This window comes from Nuphar pumila, chromosome 15 (assembly GCF_984573655.1).
Source record: "Nuphar pumila chromosome 15, dmNupPumi1.hap1.1, whole genome shotgun sequence".
NCBI classification, from domain to species: Eukaryota; Viridiplantae; Streptophyta; class Magnoliopsida; order Nymphaeales; family Nymphaeaceae; genus Nuphar; species Nuphar pumila.
The window spans coordinates 88,828,193-88,843,896 of record NC_143263.1 but is presented as its reverse complement, the minus strand read 5'-3'; the positions used below and the strand labels follow the sequence as shown (position 1 = coordinate 88,843,896).

At 37.3% G+C, this 15,704-nt stretch overlaps 1 protein-coding gene across 2 annotated transcripts in view; it reads left to right on the top strand.

Annotated features, from left to right (window-relative positions):
• LOC149815933 (cysteine protease ATG4B-like) overlaps nt 1-7,532 on the top strand; it is a 34,132-nt gene extending 26,600 nt beyond the window's left edge. For both annotated transcript variants that reach the window (XM_089990009.1, XM_089990008.1), the window contains 3 exons: nt 6,567-6,622; nt 6,740-6,810; nt 6,897-7,532. In XM_089990009.1, coding sequence (XP_089846135.1) covers nt 6,567-6,622; nt 6,740-6,810; nt 6,897-7,126 — 357 coding nt within the window. In that variant the 3' untranslated portion in view covers nt 7,127-7,532. The remainder of the gene's footprint in view (nt 1-6,566; nt 6,623-6,739; nt 6,811-6,896) is intronic.
• The last annotated feature ends 8,172 nt before the right edge of the window (nt 7,533-15,704 follow it).

The window sequence follows — 15,704 nt, the reverse complement described above, 5'->3', positions numbered from 1 at the left end:
AAACTGAAGCAAAACAACAATGAGAGAGACATCAACCGGAGGAAATCAAGGCAACATGGATATCTTGAGAGAAAAAATGGAAAACATAAAAACTACTTTAACTACAATGTGATTTTTATACAAGCTCTCCAGCTCCACCAATTTAATGCAGCTCGCACATGGTATTTGACCTACCAAATACGATCTAAGAACAACTGAGGATTGATATGGGCACACCTATGTCACATGGGTGCGGGTGTGGGCGCGGGTGCGGGTGCGGGTGCGGGTGCGGGTGCGGGGATTCGGCACTTCCAAAAAACCCGGGTGCGGGGGTGCGGCAGGGGAAAAAATGTAATATATATATATAAGGGGGTCCGGGGGTTCCCCCGACGCGGATTTTTTCAAATTTCATTTTATATACAGCTGCACGATAGCGCACCAGGTCATGTAGATCTGAGTACAACCCCAATATGATGTTATTTGAAATCCATGTCTAAGAATAATATGTCAGATTTGGATCAGAGATCTAAACAAATCCAATCCATTTGCAGCCCTAGCATTGGATGCTGGTTTGTGAGATTTTATTTCACAAGTTTATTAGTCTTCATAGGCCACGTCGATCTGTAACAAGTTCATGCTTAAGAGCAGATCTTGGTTACTGTGGCTTCTATCTCGTCAGGAGAAGAGTTCGTGAGGAGAACAGTGAATGCTAATAGCCAGCAAGGCTACCACCATCATATTATCATTTATTATGGAGAGAGAAAATCCTTTACGAAAAAGAAGGATTAGCAAGGCTACCACCATCATTATCATTTATTATGGAGAGAGAGCAAGGCTACCACCATCATTATCATTTATTATGGAGAGAGAAAATCCTTTACGAAAAAGAAGGATTTTGAAAAGGCAGGAGCAACAACAGCTGTTAGTAGCTGTCAGTAGAATTTTTTTTTTAAAAATTCCGCAACCCATTTCATAGGGCAATTTTTTTCTTTTTTTAAAAATAAAAAAAAATGGACCTAAATGATCCTCGGTGCGGTCAACGCACCCAGGATCGGGTTGACCGCACCCGGTGCCGCACCCGCTCTCGCGTCGAGTCACGTCGACGCGGGTGCGGCACCCTGCTAGCCGAATCCTTGTGACATAGGGGCACACCTAGAAACAAAAAAACATATTTGCAAAAAACATATTTGCGTGCAAATCTGTTGGTTATAGCAGGTAGGGGCCGAAACCCTGCCTGCCTGAAACAATATATGGCAGGGGCTTGGCCCCTGCCTGCTACAACCAACAGATGGCAGGGGCCTCTACCCCTGCCTGACTGAATCATAGAATGGCCCCTGCCATTCTATGGCCCTTGCTAGAAACAAAAAGCAGGCAAGGGCTTGGCCCCTGCCTGCTTTAACCAACAGATGGCAGGGGCCAAGCCCCTGCCTTCCTGCCTGAAACAATATATGGCAGGGGCCTCGGCCCCTGCCCGACTGAATCATAGAATGGCCCCTGCTAGAAACAAAAAGCAGGGCAAGGGCTTGGCCCCTGCCTGCTTTAACCAACAGATGGCAGGGGCCGAGCCCCTGCCTGCCTAGAACAATATATGGCAGGGGCCTCGGCCCCTGCCTGACTGAATCATAGAATGGCCCCTGCCATTCTATGGCCCTTGCTAGAAACAAAAAGCAGGCAGGGGCTTGTCCCCTGCCTAACAAAAATCATATATGGCAGGGGCCTCGGCCCCTACCTGACAGGGACCACAATCGGCAGGAGCCATGGGCCCTGCCTGTCAGAATAAATCACACAGCACGGGTCGTGCCTCTGCATGCTACTGAGATTCAAGAGAGGGAGGCAGACACGAAGGAAAAAGAATGAAGGGGGTCGGGTTACCTGGGGTATGGCTGCTTCCAGCGTCGCAGTTGCTTCCGGCGAGAAGGAGGCTGATAAGGGAGAGATGCTAGAGAGGGACTGCGAGAGACTGAGAGAGAGGGGCTGCGAGAGAGAGGGAGAGACTGTGAGATAGAGGGAGAGGGGTTGCGAGAGAGAGGGAGAGATTATGAGAGACGAGAGAGAGAGAGGGACTGTGAGAGATTAATTAGGGCCCCCGACCCTCGTTAGGGTCGGGGGCAAGATTTTAATTATGGTCAAATGAGGGCTTTGACCCTCATACCATAATCACGAGGTGTTCATGCCTCACCGTGAGGCGCGCCTCGCCTCGAGGCGTACGCCTCAAGGCCTATGAGGCGTACGCCTCTATGCATTTGCGCTTCAAGCCTGCGCCTCAAGGCACAAGGCCCTCGCCTAGAGGCGACTCGCGCTTTTTGCGCCTTGAGGCGCGTTTTTAATAACACTGCCTCCAATCATTTCTATCCAATGCCATGTCCTCGGTGAGGTTCAAAGCATTCATATTCTTTCCTATCATCTCCATCCAAGTCCTCCTAGGCCTACCCCGGCCTCTTTTAACTAATATATTTTCCCATTTCTCCATCCTTCTAACTGGAGCATCATTAGGCCTTCGCCGAATATGTCCAAACCACCGTAAACGATTCTCTCTCATCTTATTTTCAATGGGTGCAATGCCTACCTTCTTACGTATCTCCTCGTTCTGAATCTTATCTTTTATTGTATTTTCCACACATCCATCTAAGCATACGTATCTCAGCTACACTCATTTTTTTAATATGATGTCTCTTGGCAGCCCAACATTTCGTATCATATAGTAAAGCGGGCCTAATAGTCGTCCTATAAAACTTTTCCTTCAACCGCAATGACATTCTACAATTGCACAACACTCCAGTTGCACTTTTTCATTTCATCCACCCAACCTTTATCCTATGATTTACATCTCCATCAATTTCTCCATACTTTTGAATGATAGATCCTAAATATTTGAAACAATCATCCACCGGTATTTCTTGCTCACCAAACTTCACTACACTCCCATCACTACTTCGTTGCTTACTAAACCGACATTCCATATATTCTGTCTTACTCTTACTCAACTTAAAACCTCTTGCTTCCAATGTCTGTCTCCATAATTCTAACTTAGCATTAACCCCAACTCTAGACTCATCAATCAAAACGATATCATCAACAAACAACATACACCACGACACATTTTCTTGAATTGATCTCGTAAGCTCATCCATCACTATAGCAAATAGGAAAGGGCTTAATGCATATCCTTTATGTAACCCAACCGTTATAGGAAAATTGGTTCACCCCTCCACAAGTGCGGACATTGATTACTACTCCTTCATACATATCTTTAATTATACTAATGTACTTGAGAGACACCTTTCTTCATCATTGTCCACCAGAGAACGTCCCTAGGTACTCTATCGTATGCCTTCTCCAAATCAATAAAAACCGTATGCAAATCTTTGTTCCTCTCTCTATTTCTCTCAATAAGTTGTCTAAGAAGATGTGTAGCTTCCATAGTTGATCTTCCAGGCATAAAACCAAATTGATTCTCCGATATCATGACAACCTTCCTCAACCTAGACTCAATCACCCTCTCCCAAAGTTTCATAGTATGACTCATGAGTTTTATACCGCGATAGTTTGTGCAATCTTGTATATCACCCTTATTCTTATATAGAGGCACCAAAGTACTCTTCCTCCACTCATTAGGCATCTTATTTGTCCGCCAAATCTTATTAAAAAGATTAGTCAACCTCTCTAAACCTTTCTCACCCAAGCATTTTCAATCTTCGATAGGTATACCATCTGGGCCAACAACCTTTCTTGATTTCATTTTCTTCAAAGCCTCTGCAATTTCTTTCTTTTGAATCTTGCGCATGAAGTCACGATTCATCTCATGAAAAGGAATGGAGAAGTCTCCAAGATCCTGAGCATGACTTCTATTAAATAGCTTATCAAAATAATCTTTCCATCTCTCCTTAATCTCTTCATCTTTGACTAAAACCCTTTGCGTTTCATCTTTGATACATCTAACCATACCCAGATCCATCGATTTCCTATCTCTCATGTTTGCAAGCCTATAAATATCCTTCTCGCCCTCTTTGGTATCCAACTTGTCATAAACCTCCTCATATACCTTATCCCTCGCGTTTCGAACTACTTTTTTAGCTTCCTTCTTTGCTATCATATACTTCTCTAAATTCTCATTATCACGACTCTTAGATTTCTATAACTCTCTTTTAACCTTAATAGCTAATTTGACATCCTCGTTCCACCATGATGTATCCTTACCTAGCGGTGCAGCGCCTTTAGACTCACCCAATACCTCCTTAGCCACCTTTCTCATGCAACCCACTATCTTATTTCACATTGATTCTGAATCCTCCTCGAGACACCAATCAACTTCCTTAACTACCTGCTCTACAAACATTCCTTGTTTAGCTCTTTTCAGTGCCCACTACTTAATTCTAGGATCTATCCTATGTCTATCCCTTTTGCGGCATTTTCTAAATCTAATATCTAAAATTAAGACTCTATATTGTGTAGCTACACTTTCTCTCGGTATAACCTTACAATCGATGCAATAACCCCTATCTCTCTTTCTAAGTAGAAAAAAAATCTATCTGACTCGTATTAACCCCACTTTTAAATGTTACTAGGTGAGACTCCCTCTTCCTAAACCAAGTGTTGGCTAAGATCATATCATAGGACAAACCAAAATCTAAAATCCTTTCTCCACTTTCGTTTCTTTCTCCTATACCATAGCCTCTATGGATACTCTCAAATCCATCCTTACTAATGCCTACATGTCCATTAAGGTCACCGCCGATGAAAAGCTTTTCTCCATAAGATATCCCTTGTACTACTCCATCTAAATCTTCTTAAAATTGACACTTAATGAAATCATCTAAACCTACTTGAGGTGCATAAACACTAATAATATTAATAATATCCGTACCTAATGCTAATTTATTAAGTAAAATTCTATCACCATTCCTACGGACCTCAACTACATTATCTATAAACTCACGATTAATAACAATCCCTACTCCATTCTTATTCTTATTTATTCCTGTATACCAAATCTTATATCCCGAAGGTTCTATCACTTTTGCTCTCTCACCTACCCATTTGGTCTCTTGTAGACATAAATTATCAATCTTTCTCCTACACATAACATCTACTAACTCTACCAACTTACCAGTTAAAGACCCTATGTTCCAAGTGGCTAACCTAATTTTATGGTCTTGAACTATCTTCTTTACCCCCACCCGTCCAACAAAGTGAGGGAACCTTTGCCTATTTGACACCACACCCAGGCGTCGGTGTGACGCATCGCTTCTGGGCGACGACCTAGCAACCCTTGCCTATTTATTACTGCCTCCGGGCCTATAGAGTACAACGCGTCGCTTAGTAGGGAACGCCCCAACGAAATTCTCATATTGGTTCATATTCAAAGGAAATAGTGACACGCAACTGATTTGCATGATGAAGTCAAACATACAGGTCTGAAAACCTGCCGCCTCATATTTGCAACCAATACTGAAACATTGTAATTTAGTTCATAACCAATGGGAAACCTTACTTTCTGCAAATCTTGGGACTGATGATGCCTTTATATATAGTAATAGATGCGCAACACATGTTACAATAAAGAAGCATCATGGTGAAATGCTTAACACTTAGGACCATGTGAATTTTATTTCTTTTATGTTCTTCTGTTTTAGTGATTTCTTAATTCAAGCATCTATTTTGATGTAAATGATCCTGATGATCAATCCATTTTATTATGTATCTTAATCTTCTCTTGAATACTTGCTAGAAAACCACATGTAGATTATTTGTTTGACATTTGCCACTTTTGGTTATAGTTCTGGTGATTTAGTAGATCAAGTTTACCTCTGAAGTCTTTTTTTTCCTATTTATAACCCAAAGAAACTGCACCCGGCACAAAGACCTGGTCGCACTGGCTCAGCCTGCCATACCTATGGTCGACCTGCTGGTGGTGTAAAACTCAGGCTAGGACCCCCACCCCCAGGGCCTATGCTGGCGATGGCTTGCGTAGAGGGGTGCCACCCATGTGAATCGAACCTTGACTGGCCATCTAGCAGCCAAGGCCCCACCCCACTACGCCAAACCCCCTTGGGGCTTCTCTTAAGTTATAGTATATATCTTTTTTTGATAGTAAAAGTAGTGATTTCCCCTGATGGTATTTGAACCTGAAATCCCTCAATTAAGATAGTGCAACTTGTACTGGTTCAGTTATCTTACTTGATCCATTAGAACATGCAAATTAGAAGACAATATGTTGGGAAATTGCAGAAACTACATGTTTACATGACCTCTTCCTGTTTCTGTTCTTTTGGATTTTCTTTATTGGGTTTGATATTTAGGGCACATTTGCTTTGCCTCCAATGTGAATTGGAATCTCACAATTGTGAGATTCTGATTCATACGAGGCCATTTACATACCTCCAACCACACTAGTAAATTTTGGTGTGCAAATGAATCAAATACAATTCATTTATGCTTCAGTCATGAGATTCCAATTCACGGGTGACCCTGTGAATTGGAATCACATTTATGTTTGCATCATGTACACGGTTCGAAAGGTCAAGCAAATATTTTCAATCGATCCATAACACCATAGTAAGCAATTGTGGCTTCTTTTGGCTCAACAGGTGGTTGATATATCCACTGATAACCTGGATGCAGATCCCTCTTCATACCACTGCAAGTAAGCAGTATCATCAGCTCACTTTAATAGTTCCTTGCTCAGGGAAGCGAGACAACATTTACTGTTTCTAACCCATTCATATTTTCCTTTTTTCTCCTTTTGCATGTATGGACTCAGTATCATTCGGCAGATGCCTTTGAACACCATAGATCCATCTATAGCCATTGGATTTTATTGCAGAGATAAGGGTAGGTTCTGTTCTATTCCATTCCATGATATATGTTTCTTCAATATCTTGGTTTGGGATTAACCTGGAATATGGATGGTTATGCAGATGATTTTGAAGACTTCTGTGTTCGGTCTACAGATCTTGTGAATCAGTCAAATGGTGCACCACTATATACTGTTTCTCATGCCACAGGTTCTTCTAGACGAACATGCAATGATGTCTCGGCAGATTCATTGGGTGATGGTATGCATGCTTTTGCAGTGGAGAGCTCAACCAATCCCTGTGATGAAATAATTGATAGCCCTTCAAACGAGGACGACTGGCAGTTGTTATGATGTGGCGGGTAGTCAGATGTGGAGATTGGATTCATATTTGGTAATTACACTGTTATGACTGCATCATTTTTGGATTCGTTTATTTCCTTCAACACTGTTTGGTATTCATAGAATTCAGTATGCTCTATCTAGCCTTGAAGTGTTTATGCATCATTCTATTGTGAAAAAAGGAAATTCATGAAAAATAACTGTTGTAACCTGACGTGGTATAGTTTGGTCTACATGTGGATTGGTTTCTTAACTTTCTGTTTTCTTCATTTACACCGAGGCTCAACTGCATCTTATCTTATTGAGTCTTGAAGTCCCATGGGAATTCAAGGAGAAAGCAACATCAGACGGTAGGGATTAGCAATTTAAAAGGCTGAAATTTCATTCTGGATGTTGATGTATGCCATATGTTAAACTCAGCTATCTTGAGCTCGTATGCATGATGTCATGTTCTAGAGTCTGCTTAGCCAGGCTTTCAAGGTACTGGCTCATTAGCACCTTCAAGCTTTTATTCAAGACGTTTTAGTGGCACTTGAGCACTGTTAGTCTTACATGGTACTCTTGCGCCTTTGGATTTTACCTGTTCCTGCTAATACATGGGCAGCTTATGTTGACTGTGTAACCTTGATTTTCACCTTGCCAATGTTCAGAATAGTTTTCAAGTCCATTAATTGCACGTAAATGGGGAAATTGGTGACGAGTTGGGAAGTACCGGACGTGGAATGTCTGGCTGTGCCTAACCTCCCATGAGTTGCATAAGAAACTGGTTTAGATAGGATTAGATTCAACTGAGGCAATCAGGGTGTTAAGCTTTTGAGTATATGTTAACCTACCCTTAAGAATGTTTTTTTTGAGACAAAAAAGTCGACACAATTTTCAAAAAATAAAAAAATATATTGTAATTTTAGTTTAAAAAGCGTCTTATGTCTAAAAGATAGATTCATTTTTTCAAAATTACCACCCCTTTTAAAGGTTCTACAGTCGATCCAATCAATTGAATGATGCTGTGACACACACACACACACACACACACATGGATTGGGAGTAGGTGCTTACAGTGAAGGAGGTTTGCGGGGTGCTTTTCTTAAAGCTGATTGTAGTTGTGTTTTGCATGGTCAATTTGCTAGGAGCCGATACTTTGGTTGTATTTTTTGATTAAAAACTACGACTCTGTAAGCCTTGAATATTTATGAAAATTTTAAATAATTGATTTTCAAACCTTATAAAAACCTGCCCATGTCAGAATTGGACGATCCAAAGTTGACTCTTATAAAACCAAGCATGTAAAATGCATTTGTATTTGAAAAAAGCATAAAAAAACCTTTCAAAAGCCTCATTATGTATATATATATATATATATATATATATATATATATATATATATATATATATATATATATATATATATATATATATATATACAAGAAAAATGAATGTATTGAACGGATAATTAGACTCGTTTAATTAAAAACTTTATAATTTTTTATACTCAATGTCCAAAATCACAAATAGTAGACATTGTTAGGACCTTTTTACTTTTCACAACTGTGAATTGAGGCCTTGTTATGATAAAATTGTACAACCTGTCGATTAGGTCCAACTCTTACTTAAATTTAGAATCGTTGGTTTTTTTTCGGGTCTCTTGAATTTGCATAAATTTATTTGCAAATTTTTGGTGAAACCGAAACAACCAAAATCACAAATATCATACGCTTTTGCATATGTCAATATTTTGTATAAATATATTTACAAAACTTCACTCAAGTTGAAACCACTAAAATTGCATATATCATACGTTTTTTCATATAATTTATGATTTACATAAATATTTTTTGCGACAATCCTATTGGTTCTTGAAAATCCTTTTGTTTCGCAAATGAATTGGGTATTTGCGATTTTAGTTGTTCCAATGGTTATGCAAAACAATAGGATTTTTATGAAACAGTCAGATTTTTGCAAATATATTTATGCGAATTTATAAATTATATGCAAAAAAGTATGATGTTTATAATTTTAGTGGTTTCAGTTTAAGTAGACATATGCTTAAACGAATTTATGAAGTACATTAATTTTATTTGTTCAATTTTTAAGTCGAGTTTCACATGTAACAACCTAAATAATAGTGAATGTAAGCAAATAGACATTCAAATCATTTAAACATTCAAATGATTTGAAAACATATAAACAATAACATTATATACAAATCATTCAATAGTGCTTTCAGTTTAAACATTCAAATTATTTAAACAGTGACATTCTATACAAATCAATGGCATTCAAGTGACTATATAAAAAATCATTCATAGCAACATTCAAATGACATTATATACAAATCAATGAGTTGCAATGTTGTTTTTCGAATACATACAAAAAAATAAAAAATAATTAAATGAATTTCTACTATTGAGGATGATGTGATTGCCACGATCGTAGCCCTTCGATGACCTTATTTGCGTTCTCCAGAAGGCCAGCTTGATTACATATTATATCCTCTTAAGTACATATCATATTCTTCAGCATACAAATTTCTTCAAATTCAAGAGTCAACTCTCTCTTCGATCCACATGCGATCTTTTTTTGCTTCTCTCAAGCTTTCTTCTCTCCCTGAAAGGCTCTCTTTGCTATTGAAGAACATACAACATATTGGGCGGCTATAAAATCGTCATTTGTGGCACGTGCCATAGACGACAAGTCGATGTCTTCACCGTCCTCGCGCCAGTCTTAAAGTTCAGAGAAGAATATCATGGGGTAACTCTTCATTTGATCCTTCATGGCATGCAATAGAAATTTGCTAACTGTGCAAGGGCGATTGGTTAGTTGCTGAACAAACTCAAACTACCGAATAACTCGGTTGGCTATTTAGTGCTAAACTTTATTCATGTTGTACAACCAAATATCCTTCATCGCGATGACATTCACCCCCACAACCACATCAACATTTTTCTCTTCCTCCAATGTGCCTTCATAGGGACACCAATTTACCTATATTTTCTTTATGGTTAGTCCTACAAACATGCATTTATTAAAAAAATATATGAAATATTAGCAATACTTACTTTTGCCCTAATTAGCCTGCTAAGCAGTGCAACACATTCGGCAAGTGATATGTGAGGATCCACCAATCTTCGACCACAGACCTCTTCGTCGCATGACCGACTCCACATTGCGGCACGTGAAAATTCATGGGGCAACGTCACACATCTGGGGCCCTTCAATAGATATGTGCTCCGATATCCAAACCTGCATAACAAGGATTAATACATAGTAACTATCAAAACACAGTATGTAAGTATACGAATAATTATAAATTTAAAGTTTAAGTACAATAAAGAAATAAATACCTCCAACAACACCTCTTCTAATAGTTCGATGTACGATGTATAAAACGACTTTCCACCAGTGTCATGAATAAACATGAGCCAAAGAAGTATAACAAGAATGCTCTCATCGTCTTGTCTACCTTACTACTGCATTTTTCTTCAACACACGATAGTTTTGTCTTTATTCTCCTCGCCTTATTAGGGTCATAGTAGCTGCTAAGCTATGAAAACTTGATCTTATTAGCTTCGAACACATTATCATTTACTTGCAAATAAATATCATATAAGTGTTTGAATTTTATGCACTGCTGTCCACTAACTGGCTCTCCGAAAGAGAAAAAAGAAGTAAATTCAACAACTCCTTCACTTTCTCCGTTAGTGTTAAAAACCATTGGTGTGCTTGGCTCCAGTAGAACCGATGCATGTAGGATGGTGTCTCTTCTGAATCAATTGGCTGAGAATCCTGCAATCCAAATTAATTTTACTCAAATCAGTTAATTTCAATGAATTTCAATGATTGAATATATATATAGTAGCAATTTTAATTACAATAATGAATAGTAACAATATATATATATATATATATATATATATATATATATATATATATATATATATATTCCAATTTAATCAATGAAATCAATGAATTTCTATATTTTCACACATACACGACAAACTAATCAATTGTATTCATATATAATAGCAACATTAAACTAATCAATGATTGAATGTATATATGTATAGTAGAAATTTCAATTGCATTAATGAATAATAGCAATATATATATATATATATATATATATATATATATATATATATATATATATATACCAATTTAATCAGTGAAATCAATCAATTTCAATGAATTTCTATATGTTCACACATACATGACAAACTAATTAATTGCATTCATGGATAGTAGTAATATTAAACTAATCAATTATTGAATGTATATATGTATAGTAGTAATTTTAATTTCAATTGCATTCATGGATAGTTGCAATATATATATATATATATATATATATATATATATATATATATATATATATCAATTTAATCAATAAAATAAGTCAATTTTAATAAATTTCTACATTTTTCACGCATATATGATAAACTAATCAATTGCATCCATGAATAATAGCAACATTAAACAAATCAATTATTGAATGTATATATGTATAGTAGTAATTTCAATTGCATTTATTGATAGTAGCAATATTTGTCCATGAGCACCAGACCTTCTTCCCTACTGCGACTTCTTTGTCGAAGCTTGCACTTTCTTCTTCGCATGGAGAACAACATCACGCTCCTCAATGATGTTCACATCTGATCAAGCCACATGATCCTCACATCTACTTCGTGAAGAGGGTCCATATTAACCTCAGCCCCTTGGTAAGGTACCTCCTTTGCCCACTCACCACTGCTATTATAGGTGGCTGCATCTCTAGCTTCATTTATTCGGGTATTGAGGTTAGCAACAACCTAAATGCCAGCTAATGGGTCACCCTCTCTCTCCTCAGATGCTTTCGAGAAGGGAGACAAGACTGTGGCTAAAAACTGCTCAACTTTTTTTGCATATTTTGCCTTAGATATGAGCTACTTTGAAATTTATAGTTGTTCACTGTACGACAATTTAGCTTTTTCTTTTAGCTCACTGTTTGAGTGCAACTATATGTGATTATCGAGGGTGCATTTTTTATGAAAAATGTCAGACACCCATATTTTTTACTTTGAATGTGGCTCCCTCTCTACCCACTTTTGCACACTAAGGCATGCTTCCAAATTACCTGGATGACACAGTTCATAGTTCTTCATTAGCTTTTATTGTTGTGTTAGAACAATAGAAGATGATATAGGTGTAGGCCCCTTCATTGTCTTCTTCTTATTGGCCATATTGTGCTAATAAATAGATTCAAAATTTTCTATAATAACAAGACAGGGAATATTGAACAAGCATTGCAACAAACAAACTATTTGCGTTTCAAAAAGCATTTTAAAAAAGGAAACACTTTTTATAAAAAATATTGAGAAAATATTTCATTTAAAAAAAATAAAAGGAAACCTTATGCTTACCAGAAAAATATGCGTCAATGGTTCAACAGTGATGAACTGACTCCTATGAATAGTTGCTTGAAATAGTTGTCAAAAAAAAAGCAGGTTAGGGACCACTGGTTGAGGACAAAAGACAAAAAAAGCCCTGGATTATGCGAAAATAATTAGGTTAGAGACTACTGCGGGTTTATATAAGATTCAAAAAAATATTTTGCCAAAAATAAAAAATATCATATATTTGTCATAATTGCGTAAATATGTAAGTACAATATTTGTGATATAAGGTGATTCATAAATTACTTTATGCGAGATCATGCAGTATATACGAATAAGTAAAGATATTTATGAATTTAGTGGTAAGTGGAGTTTCGCAGATAAATTTATGCGATTTTGAGAAATATATACAAAACAATAGGATATTTATGAATTTAGTGATAAGTAGAGTTTCACACATAAATTTATGCGATTTCGTGAAAGATATGTGAAAGCATAGGATATTTGTGATTTTAGTGGTTTCAATTTTATCAAAAATTCATAAATAAATATGTGAGTTCGTGAGGTATGCATAAAAAAACATACGATTCTGGATTTAAGTGAGAGTTGGACTTAGTTGACGTGCGGTACAATTTTATGGGAATAAGGCTTCAATTCACACTTAGTATTGGAATTTGGCTTAAAATAATCTCTAAGTTTTTCCTCTTATTTGTATTTTTTTCTAAGTTTGTAGGTAACGGGTTCTCTATAAAAAGATTAGTCATGCATTAAAGGCTTTGGGGAAAACTTTTGTCCTTATATAGAAGAGTGGTGCCTTAAAGGGCAAGGCTCTAAAGGGCATTAAATCTTGGGTTTGTACATCACTTATTCTTGGATGTTGGATCTTGACCTTGACCTTGACCTTGACCTTGACCTTAACCTTGACATTAATCTTGACTCTTGACCTTTGACATTTGGACTTTGGATTTGGACTTGGATCTTAGATCTTAGATCTTGGGCCTTAGGCTGGGGTTTGAACTTTGAATTATCTTTTTTGCACTTGCGATGAATCTAATCCTCAAGCATAAAATTGATCATTGACCAACACATTAATTGACTTTGATCGCCCAGATCTGTTTGGGCTTTGCCCTAACATTTTTCATGGGCGTATATGGTCCAGTAGTCATCCCTTATCCTTGACTTGTTGATCGTTGACCTTTTGACTCGGTCAAGATCATTCATGGACCTTTTCAGGATCAAATTTGACCCTTTTTAGTGCCCCTCTTTACGTAACTATTTAGGCCTTTATGGTTGACCTTTTTGGTCGGCCATGTCCCATAATTGTTGGCCATTTGGCACTCTTAAAGGTCCTTTATGGGTGGCCTTGGGCTTGGGCTTATATAAACCCAAACCCTCTCACATTCTTCTTATCCCATTCTGATCTTTCCTCTCCTCTCCATGAGCTCTGCTATCTCTTCCTCTCCCACAAGCTTTGCTCTCTTCCCCTTTTTGGGTTTTTTGATATTCTAGTTCGAATAAAATCTAGTTACTCTTTGGATCTGTATCCAAGATAAAGATCTTGTTGTTGTTTGGATCCAGATCTAGTTATTATTCAAATTTAGATCTAGTTATTGTTCGGATTCAAATATGGATTCAGTTGCTATCTAATTTGGATCCAGATATAATTTAGATTCAAATCGAGTTTGGATCTAGATCCAGTTATAGTTTGGATCTAGATCCAGTTTGAATTCAGATCTAGTTCTTATCCCGATCCAGTTTGAATCTAGATTCAGTTGTTGTTTAGATCCAAATCTAGTTTGGATGCATATCCAATTCAGATCCAGATTCAGTTCAAATCTACATACAATTGTTGTTCAAATTCAGATCCAGTTAAAAACTATATTCAGATCTAATTTGGATCCAGATCCATCTGCTATCCAAACCCAATTGATATTAAGATTCGTTACTAAAATATCGATCCAGTTTTTGTTTGGATCCATACCTACTTGCAGTTTGAATCCATACCAATATCCAAACCTAGGAACTATATCTAATTCGAACCTAGATCTTCCTATCCTAGTCAAGAGGTTGTTCAAGGTGGTTTGTGTCAAGGTTATCAGTCTCACCCAGTGAAGGGCGTGAACCAAATTTTTGTGAGTAGACGAAAGCTCAATTGTATCCTAGAAGCATAGTTGCACGAGTACCTATTGCACTGAATAAAAGACAACACATTTATTCATGCCAACGGGCTCACTAGTTCAATTTCAATTGCCTGACCCACTAAAGTTAAGTTTTCAATCATTTTCAAGCGATAGTTCTGCATATGGCGACTGTGAAGGTTGAAAACCATGAGTTGACCAAGTGATCAGGCATAATTTCTGTATTTTATTCATACTATTTTATGCATTGATCTGTCAAAAAATTCTATTAAAAACTTATTCTTATCATTGTTTTTGAGAAACTGCTTTGAAATTAAAAATATAAGTAAAACCACATATTTCAAGTTCTTTCCTACATTTTTCAGAGTTTTAATTAGTTTAGGATTTTTGTTATTCATAGTTTAATTAGGTTAGGAGTTTCAAATGGTATTTTACTTTATTTATAAGTGTCTTTTTCTCAAATACATTTTTTTAAAAGAGTACTTATTTAAAATTTCTAAAAATTAATTGGCTTTTTAGAAAAATCATGTGGCACCCTAATTTTAGAGTATAAAATAGTTTTTTTAAGAAGAGAAGCACGTCTTCTCTCTTGGAAAATGCATGCCTCTATCTCTCTCTCCCTTTTCTCTTCTTTCCTCATTTCACTCTTGGCCGGTTCCTCCTTCGGTTCTTTCTTTTTCTTTTGTTTCGTCTTGCTTGTAATCATTGCTTTCGTCGGCTTCTCCTCGTCCCCCGTCATCAAAGATACCTGAAGCCCGAAGGAAAGATCACCTCTTCTTCCCCTTTTTATTTACTTGTTTGTGCATGAAGTTAGATTTAAATACTTTCATAGAATAGATTAAATGTGATTTTTATTGCCTATAGCCTAGATTTGCTTGTCGTTTCCCATCTGGGTGAGATCGAAACCAGATCTGCCATTATTGACAGGTCTAGTCAACCCGTGTTGCAAACTGGATGCCTTTCGGGTGCTGCAAATCAGCGTGGGTGCAGAGCACGCAGTCTCCCCCTAAATTCCTTTTGCTGGTTGCAACTTGGCTTGGGAAGAGTACTTAACCTGTCACACACACGCACAACCGGGCATAG